This window comes from Lepus europaeus, chromosome 4 (genome assembly GCF_033115175.1).
Source record: "Lepus europaeus isolate LE1 chromosome 4, mLepTim1.pri, whole genome shotgun sequence".
NCBI classification, from domain to species: domain Eukaryota; kingdom Metazoa; phylum Chordata; class Mammalia; order Lagomorpha; family Leporidae; genus Lepus; species Lepus europaeus.
Window position 1 is genome coordinate 143,467,248 of NC_084830.1, and position 17,473 is coordinate 143,484,720.

A 17,473-nucleotide genomic window follows, 5' to 3' on the forward strand; every position below is an offset into this window, starting at 1 on the left:
AAAACAGGAAAGACAGCCCAAGTACTTGGATATCTGCCACCCACATGGGAGACCCAGATGGAGTTCCAGGATGTTGGCTTCAATTTGGTCCAGCCTGGCTGCTGCAGCCATTTGGGGAGTTAAACAGTGGATTTAAAATGTCTCCTTCTCTCCCTGTCTTTCAAATAAATAAAATAAATTATAAAAAAAATTATAAACAATGAACTACCTAGGTTTTCTTCTATTTTTAATATGTTCATTATCACTCCCCAACTATCTTTCATCTTTTTACCTTTTTCCAAGTCTTTATCAGCTATGATATCCTATGTGTTACTTCCCTTTTAAGTCCTGGTTTCTGCATCTGTAAACCTGTAAGTACACTTAGAGGGTTAGTATCATTGTCTAACTCTCTGAAGGAATCATTGCATAGTTATGAAAGGGCCTGCTCCGTAAGTGCTCACTAAATGCTAATTGCTACTACTATTACCACCACCACTACCACCTTATTAATACTATTATATAATGATCTACCCTGTGTCATGGCTGCTTGATCAAGGCAAAAGCCAGTTAATCCACTGGGCCTATCAGTCCTTTCCCAGGACAAAAACAAGGTCTCTCAGTCTCTTTCTGATAGCTGAACTAGTAAAGACACGGAATTTTCAGCATCAATTAGAAGTGTAAGAGCTATATTCCAGTCTTTCGTACAGAATGAATCATAGCTGACAAAAATGGATTACAAAAAAAGACACTTCTCCCATCTGATCATCAGTCACATCCTGGCTATGGGGGAATATGAGTACATGAAATCCCTAGACTTAAAACTGGCAAACATCAAGCCTGGGAGTTTTTCAGACTACCTTTCCTTATTAAATTTTCACATCTCCCTTTCCTCATCCAATCCTTAAGGCTACAGAGCACCATGGATCCAACAAAATACTGAGAATCACCTCAATGTCACTGGCAGATTTCAAGCTCTTAAAATTGAACTTTCTCTGACTGCACAATCACTGCTATTTTTTTGTGACTTCCTACACTCAATGTCTTTTTCAATTTTTTTTTTTTTTACCACATCGAGCTTACACTATTCTCTATGTGAAACTCAGTGTGGCAGACAGACTCTGGGTGGCCACCACGATTCTCACTTCCAGCTATTCATGTCCTTGGGTAAACTCCCTCCCTTGAATATCAGTTGCCCTGGAACTTGCTTCCAACCAACAGATTATGGCAAAGATAACAAGATAAATGGGATCACATTAAGGACATAATGCCCTTCTTACAAGAGATGCTCTCTTTCTTATTTGCACTGAAGAAGCTGACAAGAATGTGAACTACCTAAGAAGATCATAGGTAAGCAACCAAATGCTGTCTCCAGCTTACAATCATCTAAAGTAGATGGCCTGCAAGGAACTGAATTCTGTCATCAGAGGGAACTGGAAGCAGATCCTTGCTCTGTTAAGCTTCTGACCAATATCTGGATTACAGCATTGCAAAGGATGCAGTGAAGCTATGGTGAAACTCCTGATCCACAGAAAGTAGGAGGTAATAAATGCATGTCCTGCTCAGCCACCAAGTTGGTTATGTAGCAATGAATAAGTAATGTACCTAGCCAGTATCTCAGCTACTATAGTTTGAATATGTCTCCCGAAGTTTATGTGTTGGAAAACTAAATCCCTAATGGAAGTGCTGGGCAGGACAGGGCTTAACAACAGTTGATCAAGTTATGAGGGCTGAGGAATGGAACAGTGTCATTACCTTGGGAGTGGATTACTTATCTAGAGAGAGATTTAAGTTCAGCCCCCTTTTGATTCCCTGTCCTTTCATCATGTCATGGCACAGCAAGAATGCCCTCACCAGATGCAGCCCCTCAATCCTGAACTACTCAGACTCCAGAACCAGGTCAAATTTGTTTTACCCCACCTGTGGTATATGTTATGGCAGAAAAAAATGGACTAAGACATCAGTTTATACAGTTCACTCATTACCAAAAACATATTTACTGAGCACCATCTACTAAGTGCCAGGAAGCAATACTATTTTATACACAGGAAGGTTCTGTTCATGTCATTCAATACACAAAGTAACTATCTAAAAGTCAATTAGTGACAGGAATATTTGAGCAGGGACTGAATGGATCAATGAAGAGTGGCCATGAAAAGATCCTGGAGGACTGACTGGATCAAGAAAGTGTGCAACAAGGTGCTGGCACTGTGTTGTAGCAGGTTAAGTTCCTGTCTGCAATGCCAGCATCCCATATGCGCACCACTTCAATTCCCAGCTGCTTTCAACCCAGCTCCCTGCTAAAGTGCCTAGGAAAGCAATGAAAGATGGCCAAAGTACTTGGGCCCCTGCACCCGCATGGGAGACCCCAATGAAGCTCCGGGACCAGCCTTGGCTATTCAAGTCATTTAGGGAGTAAACCAGCAGATGGAAGATTCTATTTTTCCCCTCTCTCTGTAATTTTGCCTTTCAAATAAAATAAATCAATCTTAAAAAACTAAAAAGAAAATGTACAATGAAAGATCCTGGAGGGAGAGTGCTATAAAGAAAACAGCAAAAAGTAAAGGCTGGACACAGGAATATGGCAACTCCAAGTAAGAATTAGGATACATCATATGGAGTCTTGTACAAATCTGTTCAAAGTGTGGTAGAAAGCCTTTAAAGTGTTGTCAGTAGGGACTGACATAATTTAATACACATTTTTTAAAGAGCAATCTGGCTGCAGTGTAGAAAATACAAGGTGCTGGGGCTGGGAAGGAGGAGAGAGGCAGAGAAACTAATGAAGAGCCCACTTAAAATGACAGAGGATGAGGGTCTGTACTACAGAAGCGTTGTTAGAGATGATGAGATGTGATAGTATTAAAATGTAGGTTCAGGGGCCGGCGATGTGACATAGCAGGAAAGGCCGCAGCCTGCAGCGCCGGCATCCCATATGGGTGCCATTTTGAGCCCCAGCTGCTCCATTTCCAATCCAGCTCTCTGCTCCGGCCTGGGAAAGCAGTAGTACATGGCCCAAGTCCTCGGGCCCCTGCACCCACGTAGGAGACCCAGAAGCAGCTCCTGGCTCCTGGCTTCAGATCAGCACAGCTCCGGCCACTGTGGCCAACTGGGGAGTGAACCATCGGATGGAAGACCTCTCTCTCTTTCTCTGCCTCTCCTTCTCTCTATATATAACTCTGATTTTCAAATACATAACTAAATCTTTAAAAAAAAAAAAAAGTAGGTTGGCCGGCGCCACGGCTCACTAGGCTAATCCTCCGCCTGTGGTGCCGGCACCCCAGGGTTCTAGACCTGGTTGGGGCGCCAGATTCTGTCCCGGTTGCTCCTCTTCCAGTCTAGCTCTCTGCTGTGGCCCAGGAGGGCAGTGGAGGATAGCCCAGGTCCTTGGGCCCTGCACCCGCATGGGAGACCCGGAGGAAGCACCTGGCTCCTGGCTTTGGATCGGCACAGTGCACTGGCCGCAACATGCTGGCCGTAGCGGCCACTTAGGGGGTGAACCAACGGAAAAAGGACAACCTTTCTGTCTCTCTCTCGCTGTCTAACCCTGCCTGTCCCCCTCCCCCCCCCCCAAAAAAAAAGTAGGTTCAGAGCACAGAAAACACCATTTGATCATGAATCAAATACAAACCTATAGGTTTAAAGCATTAGCAACTACATATGTAACGGTACCATTTGCTTCAATAGGACTAGCAGGACAAAAAACTGATTTGGTGGGAGAAAAAAGCCAAAAGTTCTCCTTTGCCTTATGACATTCAATTTTGTTCATTACACAGTCAAGTGGAGGTGTCAACTAGGCTACTGGATACACAAATCTAAAACTGAAGGACGAAGCTCCAAATGTGAGCATCAGCTTATAAACTATTTAAGACATATGGCACCACGGCAGCACAAAATGAATACAGATGATGATGAGGTCTAAGGAATAAGGAAAATAAAAGGCCGAAGAAGAGACTAAGCAACAAGTCAGTGAGGTAGGAGAACCACAAGAGTGTAGTGAAGTAAACACCAAATAGAGAAAAGGTTCTGAGAGGAAGGGAAGGAAAGCAACTGCACCAAACACTGCTACAAGGGCAAACAGATGAAGACCAGGACAGGATCCCGCAATCTGTAAGGCAGCAGTCACTGGGGATCTTGACAAGTTAAACGGTAGGGAACAAAGACTAACTGGAGCTATGACAAGAAAGAATGGGAAATAAACATGTCAAAATGTAACACAGAATGTTATAAAATGGTCTGAGGAAGTAGTACAATAAAAAGATCAGGGGTAGATGAATGAAGTCAAAAGCAAAATTCATTGGCAACCATTATTTTATAAGGGACAATTTATACGGTATCATGCCATGAGTGTATGCTATCAGAAATAATCTGGCTAAGGGGAAAATATAATGCTGGAAAGTGGAATAATTGTGCAAAACAGTTATTTTTTCTTAATATTTATTTATTTTCATTTTTACTTAAAGGCAGACAGAGTTCTGGTTCTCTGCCCAAAGGTTTGTAATAGCTGGGGGCTCAGCTAGGAAAAAGGAGCCTAGAACTCAATGTATGTCTTCCATGGACAATAGCAGGGACTCAAGTACTTGAGCCAACACCTACACATCAGCACTAAGCTGAAATTAGGAGAAGAGCCGGGACTCGAACCAAGGCATTCCAATACAGGATATAGGCTTCTTCAGCACTATGCCAAACACTCACCCACAGAACACCCAGTTCTTGAAAAAAGAAATGGGATCTAGTGATCTGTGGGTCTTAAGCTTCAATAAAATGGGAACAAACTTTCCAAAAGGAAGGCAGAGTATAGATAATGGGTGCTTGGGAATTTTATTGCCTATGTTACAAAAAGCTAAATTGAAAAATCCAATAATCCAAGATTAAAATCTTCAAGAAAGAAATACAAGGTGAATATCTTAATTACTAAATACAGTTACATACAAATCAGGAAGAGAAAAGCTTTCTCAAGGGTGTAAAACCTACCTGGACTCTCCACTCTTTTATAGTGGTATGGGTTGATACAAACTTCTTTTTGCTTGGATCCAAAAGGAAATTCACAAATATCCAATGGCTTTAGCTCATGATGACTCTGCAAATCAGGCCAGCGCCAAACACGGCAATATATAACGTGGGGTAAGCCTTTTCTGTGAGAAACCTGCAGGCGTCCATCCAAAGATCTGGGAATAGTGACACATTTGCTTGGCTGTCCTGGGCTGCTCAAGGCTTTCTCCAGTTCCTCCATGGCACCCTTTTTCTTTTTTAGCTTTTTCACCAAAGCATCAACTGCCTTTTCTGCCCATTTCTCCTCCTCATCACCTTGTTTCCAGCCCAACAATCGCTTTACCGCTGGACTAGTAAAAGAAAACAAGCTGGCCATTGACGTCATTTGATACAAATCTTCAGAGACCTTCCTGTAATCAAAGTCAGTGGCTACTCAAGAACAGATCGTGGGTGAAAGTCATATACAGGTCCTAAGCCGAAGCTCCCCCTAAGCGGGGAAGAGTGACATTTCTCTCCACAAGTGCCATATGTTCCTTTCATTGGTTCAAGTCCTGAAAGAGAAAGGGGGAAAGAATCCTAATTTAAATCAAATCAAATTACATATATTAAGTCTATTTCAAAAAATGGTATTTGTCAGTAAGAGCAGAAAAGCACTACAAAGTAACACAAAAAACTAACTCAAGAAGAAATTTTCTCTCAAAGTTCTATACTTGGAGCCAGTGCAGTGGAACAGCAGGTAAAGCTGCCATATGCCATATGGGCTCCAGTTCAAGTCCTGGCTGCTTCACTTCTGATCCAGCTCGCTGCATCTTCCTGGGAAAGGAGCAGAGGATGGTCCAAGTGCTTGGACTACTGCACCCACGTGGGAGACCTGGAAGAAGCTCCTGGCTCCTGGCTTTGGCCTGGACCAGTGCTGGTCTTTGTGGCCATTTGGGGAATGAACCAGCAGATAGAAGATAGATCTCTCTGTCTCTATTTCTGACTTATAATAATTAAAGTTCTGTACTGATTTATTAGTCACTCTCCTTTTAACAAACAAATAATTCAATGGCAACATCAAATGAAAACCAAAAGCAAAAATAGCCCTGCTTTCCTTTGGTCAGGTCACTAAGCCCTAAAACACTCTTGTAAGGTTTGATTCTGAAGTACCTTCCTACACTGAAAGCCATGCTACGTGCTGTATCAGTTTTGAACATAACTACTGATATGAACAAAAGACTTAACAGAAATCTAGTTCTTTCCTTAAGTCATCACGTTCTTTAAAATGTTTCACTGACTTACATGGTTTCAACAAAAGCTATGATCCTCTCAAGCCATGTAATTAGATGTAAACTGTATTAAGATATACCAAACCCTAAAATCATAAGCACATAAAACTTCCAGAAAAAAACTACCAAGTATCTCTTTTTAAAATTATGAATGCCAAATATATTTAAAGAAAATTCACAATTTAGCAAAAAAAAGGGGGGGGGTCAGTTTACAATTTTATCATTCTTACTGGCTTCTGCGGTATTTTAAGGATAAGAATACAGCAGCTCTAGGTAAACTACCATGTGCACCACTGCAAAACTCTCAGAGAAGAGACAATGGCCAGAGAAAGGGACTTGCAGCAGTGCTCTCCTGGGAAGAGTGGGTAAAACCCCCTGCAGAGCACTGCCCAGCCAACTACAGACAATGGGCACCTGGTCAAACAGCAGCAACGATGTTTGGAAAAATGATGCCAGTAACAAAGGCACTTCCTTTCTTATGCCTAGAATCACCAAGCAATGTTATGGCTCCACCTTTTCAAATTCTAGCATCAAGTTTGTTTTGGATCGGGATACATCATACCAGAAAAGAACATGTGGGCTCAATTAAACCCCAGGTAAACATAAAGAAAACTCAGTTAAAATCAATGATTGGTACAATTACTGATTGTTTATTAAGTGTCATATGAGGTAAACAGCCATGATGGGGCTTTTAAAAAAATTTAAACCAAATAGATTTCACTTCGAGAGCCAACAACTGTTCACTGCAGTGTACTTACTCACAATCAGTATGAGCCGGGCACTGAATACTGATCCTTTCCAGCCTGCTATCATGGCACCAGATTGAAAGGTGACAAGGAAGTGAAGGCCACTCCTTATCTATGGATAGGCCTTGTACCTTGTCTTTCCCAATCCAATGTAGGATAATTTTTGCAAGGCAATGAAGACTGACACATGAAACAAGACAAATGTAACAAAGAATGAAAGCTACAGGTCACAAAGCATGAAGCACTATGTGCTAAATGAATTATAAGGCGGCTGACCTCCAGTTCTAACTACAGCGATCATGTAGAAAATAATCCGATTTGATCAGAAAGTAAAGGCATGGTTTTGACTGAGACTGAAGGGAAATTTCAAAGGTAAAGGGACACAAACAAAATATAGGTGGACATGAACAGAGACTTTCCTAAAAGAGAGACAACACAGGCTGGACTCACTGAGATTTAATCAGGAATGTTGGAATATAAGGGGTGTAGATAAGGCAGTGCATGTGAAAGAATCCATGAGCAATGAAATATGTTAAGGAAGGAGGCCAAGGAGAGGAGGTTGAAGATCACAATACATAATACACTCATCATTCTACATATAGCACTGAATATGGAAACAATTCAACCAACTGTGATAAAGGGAAAGAAGTGTGTTTGGCTTAGCCATTAAGACACTTGCTTCCAGGGCTGGCACTGCATCCCAGAGAGCTGTCTGTAACTCTTTACTTTGAAAATAAATAAATAGATCTTTAAAAAAGAAAAAAAGGGGCCGGCGCTGTGCCGCAGCAGGTTAACGCCCTGGCCTGAGGCACTGGCATCCCTTACGGGCGCCGGTTTGAGACCCAGCTGCTCCATTTCCGATCCAGCTCTTTGCTATGGCTTGGGAAAGCAGTAGATGATGGCCCAAGTCCTTGGGCTCCTGCACCCATGTGGGAGACCTGGAAGAAGCTCCTGGATCCTGGCTTCGGATCAGCACAGCTCCAGCCGTTGAAGTCAATTGGGGAGTGAACCATCGGATGGAAGACCAGCCCCCTCCTCTCTCTGTGTAACTCTGACTTTCAAATACATAAATAAATTTTTAAAAAAGAAAAGGAAATTGGCCAGCGCCGTGGCTCAACAGGCTAATCCTCTGCCTTGCGGCACCGGCACACCAGGTTCTAGTCCCGGTCGGGGCACCAGATTCTATCCCGGTTGCCCCTCTTCCAGGCCAGCTCTCTGCTATGGCCTGGGAAGGCAGTGGAGGATGGCCCAAGTGCTTGGGCCCTGCACTCCATGGGAGACCAGGAGAAGCACCTGGCTCCTGCCATCGGATCAGCGCGGTGCGCCGGCCGCAGCGTGCCAGCCACAGCGGCCATTGGAGGGTGAACCAACAGCAAAGAAAGACCTTTCTCTCTGTCTCTCTCTCTCACTGTCCACTCTGTCTGTCAAAAATAAAAAAATAAATAAAAAATAAAAATAAAAAAAGAAAAGGAAAAAGACATTTGCCTTCCATTTCATGAGTAACTGGGGTGGTTCCTTGGCTTTGGCCCCAGATTCCAACTTCCCACCAATCTGGACCCTGGGAGGCAGCTTAGCTCAAACGGTTGGGTCCCTGCCACGTACATAGGAGACCTAAATTGAGTTTCTGGCTTTAGCTCCAGCCCAGCCCCAGCTGTTTTATTTGGAGAGTGAACCAGTAGATGGGAGCTCTTGATGTGTCTCTGCCTCTCAAGTAGACAAGTAGAAATTTTTTAAATTAAAGACAAAATGGTCTTCAATTTGATACAGTGCAAGAATACTATGCAGTCAATAAAAACAATAATGTGGGTACTATAACTCTGGGGAAGTTTGAACCATAAAATGGGAATGGGTTATTACATATAAATCACTTAGAACTGCACAGGGTACATGGAAAGCACTTAATAAATGTTTAACTAATAACCTACCATTATCATAATTAACTACTAACATGAAAAAAGGGAATGGTTTGTGTATATAACACAGAGAACAAGGACCAGCAGCCTCCCTACAAATATTCATTGCAGCAGCCTCTGGGGAGAGGCATGGACCAGGAAGAAACACAGGAGCCCTTCATTATATGTTCTATTTGACTTCTGCACTGTTTTAACATTTTAACAAAGGGTATCGATCAAAGAATCACAGAATCAAGTTACGACGAATAGGATGAAATTAAAAGCGCTGGTACAAAAATCAGGAGAGACTAATGCATGCTATGAGAAGCTGCCAGGAGGTTAGGGGTAGAGTGTTACCCTGTGAAAGTAAGAGTGGGGTGGAAACCACAAGAAAACCTGAGTGGCTTCTGCTGTCCTGGGAAAGTGCTGGTTCTCACTCTAGGTCACCACACAGGAGAGCTCAGTTTATGAAAATTTGGCTAACTGGATCCTTACTTGTACACTTTTCTTGGCATGTAAAAAGCTTAAGGTATCTGGCTCTTTTTCATCCTATTCTTTATCATTAGTTCCCCTTCTCACAGGCTCCCAATACCTTTATCTCTTCTGTCCTTTGAGAGCAATTTTACACTTGAACAAGCAAATACAAAACTCACAATTATCTTTTTTTACAAGATTGCATATTAAAGAGAAAAAAGGTACAGAAGAACCTATGACAACATATCTTCAAGATCTTTTATACAGTTTCTACATTCTTTTCTACTCAACAAAAGTCCAGTGTAGAAGTAATCATGTAAGTAGGTCAAATCATGTCATTCCCCTGCTCAAAAAGCACCCATTGGCTCACCACTATAATCCAAATTTAAACTTAAGCTACATTATAGGATCCACACAATCTTGCCCTTGGCTCCTTCTCTGAAGTAATTTCGTTGCTTTTGTGATTTATTTAAAATTTATTTGAAAGGTAGAGATACAGAGAAAGAGACAAAGATAATCTTCTATCTGCTGGTTCATTCCCCAAATGGTCCCAACGGCTGAGGCTGGGCCAGGTCAAGCCAGGAGCCAGGAGCCAGTACTTGGGCCATCTTCTATTGCTTTCCCAGGCCCATTAGCAGAGAGCTTGATCGGAAGTGGAGCAGCCAGGTCTCAAACCAGCACCCACAGACCAGGAGAAGCACCTGGCTTCTGGCTTCGGATCAGCGCGATGCGCTGGCCGCAGCGGCCATTGGAGGGTGAACCAACGGCAAAAAGGAAGACCTTTCTCTCTGTCTCTCTCTCTCACTATCCACTCTGCCTGCAAAAAAAAAAAAAAAAAAAAAAAAAAAAAAAAAAACAGCACCCACATGGGATGCCGGCACTGTAGGCGGAGGCTTAACCTTCTGCAGCAAAAGTGTAGGACCCTCAAGTTAATTTCTTAACCATTCTTCCAGCTAACTCAGTACAGTAGATCTTTTCCACTTCTCATGTATTCCAAGGTTATTTCTGCCTCAAAGTCTTGGCATTAATGTTCTCTCCCCTGGAATTCTCCTCCCAGATCTGTCATGACTTACTCTATTAATACAGTTGCTCACATGCCAACTCCTGAAAGAGAAACCCACTGATTAATTAAAGTAGCATAAAGCCATGCCTTCATCACTCTCCATCTCCTCATCATGTTCTCTAACCGGATATTACAGTATTGCTTTTTTATTTATTTACTATGTCTTCTCCACTGAAATGTTAGTATACAGTTAGTCTCATCTTCCCAACCCAATGTCAGATCCCCTGGACCTACAATACTACCTTATTTTAAATTAAGTGAGATTGGGGCCGGTGCTGTGGCACAGAGGGTTAACGCCCTGGCCTGAAGTTAACGCCCTGGCCTGAAGTGCCGGCATCCCATATGGGCGCCGGTTCTAGTCCCGGCTGCTCCTCTTCTAATCCACCCCTCTGCTATGGTCTGGGAAAGCAGCAGCAGATGGCCCAAGTCCTTGGGCCCTTGCACCGAAATGGGAGACCTGGAAGAAGCTCCTGGCTCCTGGCTTCAGATCAGTACAGCTCTGGCTGCTGCAGCCATCTGGGGAGTGAACCAGCAGATGGGAAGACCTCTCTGTTTCTGCCTCTCCTCTCTCTAACTCTTTCAAATAAATAAATAAATAAATCTTTAAAAAAAATTAAGTGAGATAATGGGAAAAAAAAAAAAAAAGCAATCCATGGGGCCAGCACTGTGGCGTAGGGGGTTAAAGCCCTGCCCTGAAGCGCCAGCATCTCATATGGGCACCGGTTCGTGTCCCGGCTGCTCCTCTTCCGATCCAGCTCTCTGCTATGGCCTGAGAAAGCAGTAGAAGATGGCCCCAGTCCTTGGGCCCCTGCACCAGCATGGGAGACCAGGAAGAAGACCTGGCTCCTGGCTTCGGATCAGCACAGCTCTGGCTGCTGCAGCCATCTGGGGAGTGAACCAGCAGATGGGAAGACCTCTCTCTCTGTAACTCTTTCAAATAAATAAAATAAATGTTCAAAAAAAAAAATTCACAAAAATATACAGAAAGTAAAATCCATAGATGCTCAAGTCCCTTATGTAAAAAGGTGTAGTATTTGCATGCATATAACCTACACACCCTCATATATTTTTTAAAGCATTATGCCACAATTTGGTCTTTTTAAATTTTTTACTTATTTTAAATTTTTTACTTATTTTATTTACATGAAAGGTGGGGAGACAAAGAGATTACCCATTCATTGGCTGACTTCTCAGGAGCCAGAAACTCAATCTGGATCTCCCTATGGATGGCTGGCACCCAACCATGTGCATTAGGAAGAAAATCTGGAATCAGAAGCAATGCCAGCACTCAAACTCAGGCACTCCAATATTGGATGCAGGCATCCTAACCACTGCAACAAACACCTGCCCCTCATATTCTTTAAATCATCTCTACATTACTTATAATATCCAATACAATATAAATGGTTTGTAAACAGCTGTCACTAAAATGTTTAGGGAGTAAAAACAAGGGAAAAAAATCTGTATGTGTCTAGTATCCATCCATTTATTTCCATAATATTTTCAATCCACATCTGGTTGAACCTGTGGTTAAGGAACTCACAGATATAGAGGGCCAACTACATAAACACACTTTTATACAAATATCTAGATTAACAATGAGAGAATAAAAGTATCTGTGGAATTGAGACACAACAACCTCAGGGTATTAAATACTGGCTGTTTTTAGTGAGCAGGAAAAGAAAGATAAAGCAAACATGAAAAAAATTGAACTGTGTTTTAAAAAAAACTAGATTTGAAGCAAACTGTGCACAGATACATTTTTACCTCTATTCTTTCAAGTGTTGAAGTATTCCATAACTCAAAAAATTCATTTTTTAACTTTTTAAAAAAGATTTATTATTTGAATTTCTTTGAAAGGAAGAATTAGGGAGAGGGAGAGATACATTTTCTATACACCAGTTCACTCCCCAAGTGGCTGCAACAGCTAGGGTTGGGCCAGACTAAAGACAGGAGCTTCTTCAGGGTCTCCTGTGTGGGTGGCATAGGCCCAAAGACTTAGACCATCTTCTGCTGCTTTCCCAGGCACATTGGCAGTGAGCTGGACTGGAAGTGGAGCAGCCGGGATTTGAATCAGTGCCCAAATGGGATGCCAACATCCAATACACCACAAAGGCCCCAAAATTTACTATTTTTAACTAAAAGTAGTATAATGAAATCAGGATACTAGATTCTGTACTTTACTAAATAAATGACTATGACCAGGTATGACTCTTTCAAAACCTATTAAGTTCTCTGTAAAAGAGATGATAGCTCCTCATTCACTGAAAGTTTAAATAATGGGTGATGTGTGTGTGCACACCCTTAACAATGTTACAGCTATTCAAACACCAATTAAGATTATTACTATTCAGATGAAAAAAGTCATATTTCCAATCTAACTTTACCCATTACTGTACCACAAAACGTACACACATCCTGACACAGCCCAGATCCCTGCACCTCTACCCATTTGAGTCTTCAAAGAGAAATCTTAGTCATCTTTAATGACAAGTTCAAGTCCAGTTCCCTTTTGTGAAGACTTCCCTTCCCCACAAACTATGTTCACTGAATATTCATCATTAAAAACTAATTAATGACAATAATAAGAGCATATATTCACTTGCCAGTATAAAATCCTTCCAAGACTTGGCATTATCCCACGCACCATACCACACACTACAATGGTAATGATGAATGGTCATTGATTTTTCTGTCAACTATACTTTAAAATTACAGATATTTTACATTTTAAATCCAAGTAACTAAAATATCTGAACTAAGGGCATTTGGATGGTTGCTCAAAAAATACATCTTTCTTTCCATCTTTAATTGAAAGGCAATGTGACAGAGCAAAGGGGAGAGCCACATAGATCTTCCATCCAGTGGTTTACTTCCCAAATGCCAGCAACAGCCAGGATAGGCCAGGTGGAAGCCAGGAGCCAGGAACTCCATCTGGGCCTCTATCTCAGTCTCAAATACATGATACATCATCTGCTGCCTCCCAGGCAGATTACTCTGAAGCTAGGTAGGAAGTGCAGAGTGCCAGAATTCAAACCAGGTACTTGGATGCAAGATTCAGGATCCCAAGCGCTGGTAGATACCACATACATGCCCTGGGAAGACTGCTCTATCAGTATAAATGATGGTAAACTCCACTGAGAAAGGCAACGACTAGGAGGTAAAGATGAGAAATAGATTTAATATTTTGCACAAAGAGATGTAACAATAAAAAAATAGATTTTCAATAAAGTGAGAAGAACAGCAAGCAAACATCTGAATATTATGAAACATTCAATTATTAGCAAAGAAGTTACATATGAAGAATCGCTAAAAAAAAAAAGACAGGCTTAGAATTAGATCAAATGATACTACAGAAGATCACACATATGGGAAAGTTTAAAGAGAATATAAATAAGGGAAAGACTAGTGATTTTAGTGAACAGGCATGTCAGTTACATTTCAAGAGAACTGGCTTCAGAAAGAACAATGGGAATCATACTTTTAAAACCTAAGACTCAAAACTAATATTTTCTTAAAACTAGCACTGAGGGAAAGGACAACCCTTGCAATCAATGTTTTTTTTCCCCCAAATTTATTTGTTTAATTGAAAAGCAGAGTTAACAGGGAGAATAGAGAAGGGACAAAGAGAGATGGAGCTTCAATCTGCTTCACTCACCAAATGGCCAGGACTGAGCCACGACAAACCAAGGAGCCAGGAACTCCTTCTGGGTCTCCCATGTGGGTGCAGGGGACCAAGCACTGGGCCATCCTCTGCTGCTTTCCTGGGTGTATCAGCAGAAAGGTGGATGGAAAGTGGAGCAGCCAGAACTCAAACTAATACTCAGATGCTGGCATTGCAGGCAGGGGCTTAACCCGGTGTGCCACAACACTGGTTCCCTCAATGTTTTGTTTTGTTTTTTTAATTATTTATCTAAAAAGCAAAGAGAGCGAGCTCCCCCACTCCTCAAATACCTATAACATTTGGGGCTAGGCCAGGACCAAAACTGTAAGACAGGAACTCAATCCAAACCTAGCACATGTGTGGCAGGAACCCAATTACTTAAGCCATCACCACAGTGCCAGGGTCTGCATTAGCAGGAAGCTGGAGTCAAAAGCCAGAGCATGACATGAACCCAGGTATTCACATGTGGATCACAGGGGCCTCAACCACCAGGCCAAAAAACTGGTTCCAATTCTTTAAATATGGGACAATTCAAAATTTTTAACATGTGAAATGGAATTCTTTACTTTCCAGCTGTATACATGATATATTTAAGCTATCCCAGTATTCATTATCTAAATCTTTACAAAGTTATAGAAGGAAGCAAAATGCACCATAAAAATTTATTAGTGGATAGCCAAAGAGATGAACAGACATTTCACAAAAGGTGTCAAAATGTTTAACAGAAGACGGACTCAATAGTAGCTATAAGACAAATGCAAAAACAAAAACCAACAACAACACACAGTGAGACAGAGAATACTCCAGTATGGCTATTAAGAAAAAAAAAAAAGATGATCCAGAACAACTGGAACACTAACATATGGCAAGAAGGAATATAAATTAGCATTAGTCCCTATGGAAAATTATTTGACAGTATTCTCTAATACTCTCCATGACCCATCAACTCCATTCCCAAGTATATACCCAATGTAAGTGAATGCTATGTCCACCAAAAGACAAGTATATGTTCATGGAAATTTTGTTTATAGTAGTGCCAAATTGGAACCCAAATATCCATTAACAATGGAGTAAATGAATCATGCTAATAAATTCATACAATGGAATGTCACAGCAACAAAAAATGAATAAACTAATATACGTAAAACATGAACTAATTTCTCAGACATAACACTAATGGAAAGATTATGTACTAAACCATTCCATCCTATAACATTCAAAAACAGATAAAACTACCCTATGGTATCAGAGGCTAGTATGATACTAGGGCTCCCAGGAGAGACCTCTAGGGAGCGTGACATTTTCTCTATCTTGATATAGGTGGTGAAGACATAGGTGGGAACATGTGTAAAAGTTTATTGAGCTGTAGACCTAAGATGTGTGCACTTTATTATTTATATACTTCAACTTAAAATATCTGCTAGAGTCAGTGTTGTAACACAGCACGTTAAGCTTGCAACACCGACATCCCATCTACCACAATCAGGGCTACTCCTCCAATCCAGCTTCCTGTTAATACGCCTGGAAAAGTGATGGAAGATGGCCACATACGTGGGTCCCTGCACCTATGTGGGGGGACCAAGACGGAGTTCCTGGCTACTGGCTTTAGCATGGTTCAGACCTGGCTGTTGCAGTCATTTGTGAAATGAATTAATGGATGGAAGATATCTCTCTCTCTCCACCTCTGCATTGCTCTGCTTTTCAAATAAATAAATATGTGAATAAATCATTTTAAAAATTATAAAAAAAATCTAGGGGCAGGCATTTGGTCTACCATTTAAGACACCTGTTAGGATGTCCTTTAGGACATCTGGGACTCACATCGGTATACCTGGGTTCAATCTAAGCTCTGGCTCCCGATGGCAGCTTCCTGCTCACTGCAGACCCTGGGAGGCAGCAATGTTGACCCAAGTAGCTGGGTTCCTGCCACCCACGTGGGAGAGCTGGATTGAGTTCCAGGCTCTAGTTTCACCCACTCCCACCCCCACTCCACTGTAGGAATCTGAGGAGCAGACCAGTAGACAGGAGTTCTCTGACTCTCAAATAACTAAATTTACTAAAATATTTTAAAATCTTAAGAAAATTTACTAGTGACAGACTGCTTATAAAATTAGTTCCCATTCATTAGTATCCTCCTCACCACAATGGCTTAAGACACTCCAAATTTTGGAAAATTTACAAGATTTTACAAACTTTATACAAATGATTGGGGCCAGCGCTGTAGCAAAAGGGGTTAAAGCCCCAGGCTTCAGCACTGGCATCCCATATGGGCACCAGTACCTGTCCTGGCTGCTCCTCTTCCGATCCAGCTCTCTGCTATGGCCTGGGACAGCAGTAGAAGATGGCCCAAGTCTTTGAGCCCCTGCACCACCGTGGGAGACCTGGAAGAAGCTCCTGGATCCTGGCTTTGGATCAGCTCAGCTCTGGCTGTTGCGGTCATTTGGGGAGTGGATGGAAGACTTCTCTTTCTCTGGCTCTACCTCTCTCTGTAACTCTTTCAAATAAATAATTTTTAAAAAAATTATGGCGGCTGGCGCTGTGGCTCAACAGGCTAATCCTCTGCCTTGCGGTGCCGGCACACCGGGTTCTAGTCCCGGTCGGGGTGCCGGATTCTGTCCCGGTTGCCCCTCTTCCAGGCCAGCTCTCTGCTATGGCCCGGGAGTGCAGTGGAGGATGGTCCAAGTGCTTGGGCCCTGCACTCCATGGGAGACCAGGAGAAGCACCTGGCTCCTGGCTTCGAATCAGCGCAGTGCGCCAGCCGCAGCGGCCATTGGAGGGTGAAACCAATGGCAAAAGGAAGACCTTTCTCTCTGTCTCTCTCTCATTGTCCACTCTGCCTGTCAAAAAAAAAAAAAGAAGACCTTTCTCTCTGTCTCTCTCTCTCACTGTCCACTCGAGGCCTGTCAAAAAAATAAATAAATAAATAAATAAAAAATCATGGCAAACACTGTAGGGTCTACGATTTGATTTTAATCTACTTGCAAGTGAAAAATTAAGTATGAATCTGTTTCCTGGAAGATGACAAAGGACATGAGACTCTCATATTAGCAATAAAACACTTTATTACTCCTGACACAGGAAGTAGCATGATGCATCAGTATGATTTGGGTTTCCCTTTGCAGCCAAGACCTCACACAAGTGTGTGATATGGTCCTGCAGAACTGCAGCTTTCCACAGATGAGGAATGCCGAGCCTGAGCACTCTACTTCTATAGTATTCAGCAAGTAATGTTTTGAGAGGTAAGAGTAATGTGACTATCAAAGGATTAACAGAAGTCCTTGGGAAAACTGACACATATTCTTATCAATATTTTTGACACAAAAAACCCTTAATGTTAATGCCACAAAAGTCAAACTGAAGAATTTCATGTATCATGCTACTAAATTAACATCTAAGAAAAA

The 17,473-nt window shown here is 42.0% G+C and overlaps 1 protein-coding gene across 5 annotated transcripts in view; it reads right to left on the minus strand.

Moving 5' to 3' along the window:
* The window catches only part of SMAD5 (SMAD family member 5), a 56,994-nt gene that overhangs the window by 28,736 nt on the left and 10,785 nt on the right, over positions 1 to 17,473 (minus strand). For 4 of the 5 annotated variants that reach the window (XM_062189095.1, XM_062189097.1, XM_062189098.1 and 1 more), the window contains exon 2: positions 4,948 to 5,516. The exons of the other annotated variant lie outside the window; for it this stretch is intronic. In XM_062189095.1, the coding sequence (XP_062045079.1) occupies positions 4,948 to 5,350 (403 nt within the window). In that variant the 5' untranslated portion in view covers positions 5,351 to 5,516. The remainder of the gene's footprint in view (positions 1 to 4,947; positions 5,517 to 17,473) is intronic. 5 annotated transcript variants of the gene reach the window in all.